At 47.6% G+C, this 5,779-nt stretch overlaps 4 protein-coding genes across 4 annotated transcripts; 3 read left to right on the top strand and 1 right to left on the bottom strand.

Moving 5' to 3' along the window:
* Window positions 1-126: 126 nt before the first annotated feature.
* TM35_000054780 (uncharacterized protein) lies at window positions 127-453 on the top strand (the record flags this gene model as incomplete). Its single annotated transcript, XM_029023133.1, has 1 exon — window positions 127-453. One exon carries the CDS (start codon window positions 127-129, stop codon window positions 451-453), a length of 327 nt encoding a protein of 108 aa, XP_028885948.1.
* A 25-nt stretch (window positions 454-478) lies between these two features.
* Window positions 479-886, top strand: TM35_000054790 (uncharacterized protein; the record flags this gene model as incomplete). The annotated part of the gene is made up of 1 exon (XM_029023134.1): window positions 479-886. One exon carries the CDS (start codon window positions 479-481, stop codon window positions 884-886), a length of 408 nt encoding a protein of 135 aa, XP_028885949.1.
* Window positions 887-1,199: 313 nt separating this feature from the next.
* TM35_000054800 (uncharacterized protein) lies at window positions 1,200-1,589 on the top strand (the record flags this gene model as incomplete). Its single annotated transcript, XM_029023135.1, has 1 exon — window positions 1,200-1,589. One exon carries the CDS (start codon window positions 1,200-1,202, stop codon window positions 1,587-1,589), a length of 390 nt encoding a protein of 129 aa, XP_028885950.1.
* A 1,178-nt stretch (window positions 1,590-2,767) lies between these two features.
* TM35_000054810 (uncharacterized protein) lies at window positions 2,768-3,997 on the bottom strand (the record flags this gene model as incomplete). The annotated part of the gene is made up of 1 exon (XM_029023136.1): window positions 2,768-3,997. One exon carries the CDS (start codon window positions 3,995-3,997, stop codon window positions 2,768-2,770), a length of 1,230 nt encoding a protein of 409 aa, XP_028885951.1.
* Between the last annotated feature and the right edge of the window lie 1,782 nt (window positions 3,998-5,779).

Genomic DNA, 5,779 nt, shown 5'->3' on the forward strand with positions numbered 1-5,779 from the left:
CCACCCCACCCCGGCGCCACCAGCCGGCCAAAGTTGTGACAGACGGCGGCGGCGACGCCACCAGGCCGGCACAACCCAAAACACCGGAACAACCCAACACCTACAAGGGTTAGCTTGTGTGCGAAAATGTGCCCCAATACCGCCGTAACGAGGCCCAGTAGAGCACGGAGGCGGGAAACGCACGGCACTCGCAAAACTGAAAATTCACCCCCGGGGGCGGGGCTGGGAAGGGCGCCCCGGGGACCCCCCCGGGAGCATAATATGTTCTTTTGCGGGTGTTTCGGGTACGACCGTACTTGGCCGAATGCACCGTATCCCGTCCGATTTGTGAAGTTAAGCGGCCACAGGCCTCGTTGGTACGGCGATCGGTGGTGGTGCTGGAACCCCGGGGCGCCGTACCCTCCTCAACTTTTTTTTTGCCAACATCTTGGGGTGGGTGCCGTGGACCTCTGAAGTGAACCACGGCTCGCCTTTGGCAATGAGGGCTGTCCCATCGCGGCGCCCAGCTTATCCACTTCCATCTCCCAGGGAAAAGCCAAACATACTTCACACATTGTTATGGTGGGGCAGGCGGTGGGGTTCCAACAAACCAAAATACCTATGGGGCGAAATGTTCTGTTTAGATTTCACCGTTTTCCTTTTCTGCATTTCCCATGGATTCCCTTTTCACACCACACATGGCGGTAGCGGAACGCCTCAACACCATCATAGCGGAATTTGCCTTTATCATGAGGGTGTGGTGAATCCTTCCCTTTGTTCTTTTTGTTCATGGCGCCGCGTGCCACCGAGTAAAAGGTGCCGTTGGATGGACACACCATGTCACGAGGGGAACGGGGAAGGGTCATCTTTGCGGAATACCTTTCAAACCCATCTTACCCAGCGTTGAAGTAGGGAAAGCAAGAGTTTTCCACTATTCCCAACCCCACTCATTTTACAAGTGAAACACCCCCGGGAGCCACCCCACCCCTCTTCTTCTTGTTGCGCACAAGACGCTGACAAGTTGGCCGCCCGCCTTGGGTTGTTGGGAGGGTTGTGTTTTCTCCTCTCCCTTCTTGTGGTGTGGGATAAAAAAAAAGAAAAGGGCAAAACCCGACAACGAGCCTCGAGCATTGCGCACGTAGACTGGTTGCCGGGTTTCATCCTTTTTTTTTTTCCTCATCCTCACTCTTCTTTTTCTCTCAAGTTCAAAGTCCCTGAGCATGATATTTCAGGCCTCAAGGTTCAGCGCCCCGGGACGTGAAGCGCACCTCCTCGAGCCCCGCCGAAGCGAAGCATGCCGCTCACACAAACCCCACAGACGCCGCAGTGGAGTGGTCCAGCTACACAACGGTGTCCTTCCCACTCACAATGACAGTCTCACATGCTCATGTCAGAGAGGCATTGCCGCATTCACCAAAATGTACACAAAGTCACACACCTACAAAGAGGAAAAGAAAAACACAGGAAAAGAACAACAACAGGATACCAACAGCACACAAAGCACTCACAATACAATAATCACAGGTGCCACTCTCATCAGAGAAAAACATTCACCCACACCAGCACATCAACTCAACCCCAAAAAAGAAAAAAACAAGCCCATTGCGTAAAGCCAAAGCGGAACAGTCCCAGTTCACCTCCCCGCAGGGTGGAGTCACTCAAACAAACAACAAACCACACACACACCACAAGGGCACAAATATGTTCGTGGCAATGCTGTGTGAGTGACAACACCGAGAGAGAAGGTGAGAACAAAGAAATGTGTTTTCATTACGTGGGCGGTGTGAGTAGCAACCCAAACGCACAACAGAGGGTCACACTCAAACACCTACAACCCACCAATCTTTATACCAAAATAAAAATGCAAAAAAAAAGAGTGACTGCGTGAGGCAGACACAATAATAGAGCAAAGATGTAAAAACATAAAAAGAAATTCATTACTTACTGTGGCTGCGATGCATGGAGACAGTCCAATCCACCCCAAGGTTAACAATGAAAAATCATTGTGTACTGAACGTGCTGTGCCCATATCTTTTTTCTTGATGTCCGTGCAGCAGTTTGTATATAATGAAAAAAGAATCATTCCATAAAAATGAACACACAAGATACACAAGGTGTATCGGAAACGCAAAAGAGAAACACACAGCTGCACATGATGTGAAATGAAATTATAATGAAACACACACACAAGAGAAAAACAATATAATGAAAACAAGCACAAACCGAATAAGGTCGTGATCACCATGTGAATATGTTCAGGAGCAAGAACACAATTCCCAACAGTAGGTGTGTGTGTGTGTGCCTTTCGTACAGGGCGAGCAGTGGGAATGATGCACACATGATGACAGCCCACACACACACAAAGAGAAGTACGGTTGGTAGTGTGCGTGTTTGTGTGTCTTGAGCCTCCTGCCATTCTTCACATTCCAGTCACAGCAATTAAAACACATCGGGATTGTATAACATTTCCAAGGGTGAAAGCAATAGTTATTAATATCACGGAACACACACACATCACCAGAGGGACACAGTAAACGGCGGCAACACAGAGTCCAGATAATAATGCGAATAAACAAAGAGGACACTCCCCCCACAAAATGATGGTTTGTCATGTGTTGAATACCACAGGGAGTCCAATAGATTCGTTTAGCAAAAGATGCAAACAAGAGATTTATCGTGCTGGGAAAAAAAATCATTAAAATTCAATAAAAAAAAACAATGCCCTTACAATGTATCCATGTCCACTCAAATAAAGGTTAATTGCGCAGCTGTGTCATGGGAACACCGATCAGCAAACGAGACTGCACCCCAGCACGCACAACAGAAGCAGCATGGAAGCGTGCACCAATGCAGGATTGCTGCTGCTGTCACTCTCTCGTATTGCTTTAATGACATTCTCCGCTCCTATATCAGTAACGTTGGCCTCTTCCTTGATCTTCACACCCTGCTGGGGTGCGTCCTCCTTCCGGATCTCTTCTTTCTGCTCCTCCATGGCCGTTCCACCTACCACTTCTTCCTTTCCGGCACTTTCACTATCCACCTGTTTTTCTTCTTTTTCCTGTACACTCTGCCCATTTGTATCAACCTCTTGCGTCTCTTTTATCCCCGTTGACGGCTGCTCTACGACTCCACTCCCATCTTGTTCCATAACTTCTTTCTCGTTTTTTTCTTCACCACGCCTCTCCCGTAAAAGACGCTGGATTTCTCTTTTTGCCTTTTCCTTTGCTTCCCCCAGTTCTTTAATAACGGTGACGTTTCTCCCCTCTGCCTTTCTCAAAAATCCCTCACCCATTTCTTCTACTGAAGGAACCTTGAACGTCTTGACATCTTTGAAAGTATCCAAGAGGGCCTGCATTGCTCTTTTCGCGTCATTCACGGATTCTCTCGCATCCCTAAGTGGTAGGAGTCCACCCTCTGGGGACTTGAGGTCTTTTAAGAGGTCAAATAATTTTTCGCTTACTATTCTGCTGCCCAGTCTGAGTCCCACTATCTCCGTCGTTTCTTTTCTTGGCACTTTCAAAAAGCGCTTTCGAGCGTCGTCTAGTCTATTCATATCATCATCAGACACCATGGATTGTTTCCTGCAATTATCACTCAATAGAGACATGTCTAAGAGTGATGACATCACAACCTCCAAATCATTAATGTGTTGTTGTATCTCATCCTTTCTTTCCTCGATCCACGCACCAATCTGCCCCCGCCCTTCTTCCTTTGCATTTAATTCCATGAACGCCACAACAAGATCAGTGACATTCTTTACAACGGCCCTGGCACGCGCGGTATTGTTCGTGGTTAATTGCCTTTTATCCTTTAACACAGACAGACAACCATTCGTGTGCACAATGTGCTTATACACCTCGTCTACTGTCTTCCTAAACCATTCAACCTCTGCCGCATCTTTAGTAGACTTCACGGTGAAAACCTCCTGCTTGCCACTAGCACTCGCCACACACACGCAGCACTGCAGAAGTACCAACAGGTACACCACACGGCGCAGTTGGACGAACATCGTTGTCATGATTATCACTGTGGGTTGCTTGGATCTGTGGTAACAAGGAAAAGGAGAAAGAGGAAGAAAAAAGACGCACATTTAACATCCTGAGAAACAACAACAACACATGAAGAGAAAGAGAGAGAGTGACATCATAACAATCCAATGAAGGACCGACAAACCACTCACACAAAACAAAGCAACGGGACGCAGGCAATTAATCTTACCACTACACAAAAAAAATAAATACACCCTGGGTTCCGTACGGATGTCAAAACAACACCCCCAATTACGAAAAAAAAAACCACAAAAACAATAAAAAAAAACATCACCATGGGAATTTACCTGCAGATCCCAATTATCCCACTCGGCAATAATATACAACGTGCCTCTGACTATCTTTCACCGATAGCGCAACCTCATTGCTCGAATGGGTGGCTTTCCCCCAAAAAACCGTTACAAGACCACTGAGGAGATACCAGCAAACGCAGGACACCATCTCATGGCACAGTACCCAAAGAGCACTCCCAACATGAACGTCAAATGTAACACTGCAACCCATCAGCCATCACAACATCCACACGTCAAATTCCCTGTGGTTTCAACATGGGCGCACGCAACATCGGCACCCCTCGCTGCAAAGAACTGCTCGAACGACTGTCACCATCCCCATTAGCCCATGAACACATCACAATGATGAGTGTCTGCTGTGCGCACACGCTCACCACACACTCCTCTTTGTGTGTATTGGATCCGTGGCGCATATCAAAAATACACGAGTGACCCAGTCGGAAATAGAACCTCCAAACACCACGAGATCACAGGAACCATTAGGTGAGCAACCGCAGGCCAAATTCGCGCGGCACCACCCAAAATCGCACATCACTTTCATAATGCCGAAACCCGTGGACAATCACCATTGCATGGGATGTGAAAACACACTCGCGAGAGGAAAAAGAAAAATGCACATCATCAACAGTATTCGGAATAAACACGTGACCCCGGGGTACAAGACCTGGCGAAAAGTTCACCTGCACGCCATAAAAGCCAACAAATAAGTGAAGTAAACGTGCCAAAACAAATCACACACACCCAAAACAAGAATCCCTGAGAACCAGGGGGACGGCAACACACACCAAACACAGATGTCCTCTGCCCCAAGGAAACACCATATCTCCGACCACACACCTGGCCGCAAAAGAACCCTCTGGTGACTGAACTCGCGCAATTCCCACATTAAACCACGACAGAAATAAAACACCAAACACCGACAGAAATGACGAACCCCCACCACGAGGGCAACCCTGGGGGAAACGACTGAAAAACCCCACAAAGTTCGACCAGAGAAACATTTACAGACGCCGATAACGAGCAACACCTCTTCCCCCACTTTTCAAACAAAGTACTTGAAGAAACAACACCCTCTCCAAATACGCGGTTGATCCACGAACACGACACCGACGAAGAAACCAAACACCACCTCCAAACAGGGCCCAACAAATACCATACATAAGAGAATAATAAATACGCAAAAAGAGAGGCCTACGAGACGTCCACCAACTATTTTGGCACACACACACACACACACAAATGAGCGCACCACATAAACAACAACACACGTATCGGAACCCACAATCAAGAACTATGGCATTGTTTGTTTGTAGTTCGTTTGCACGAGCATCGCTCGCAATACAATGTTGTTCGCATCTCTAACGTCACAAACAACGTTCATGAAAATACACTCCTTGCACGAGCACGAAAACGACGGGACATTCCCGCTACCGCTGCAGCGATTACGGACACAGATCA

Source organism: Trypanosoma theileri, assembly GCF_002087225.1.
Source record: "Trypanosoma theileri isolate Edinburgh chromosome Unknown TM35_Tth_5_V1, whole genome shotgun sequence".
NCBI classification, from domain to species: domain Eukaryota; phylum Euglenozoa; class Kinetoplastea; order Trypanosomatida; family Trypanosomatidae; genus Trypanosoma; species Trypanosoma theileri.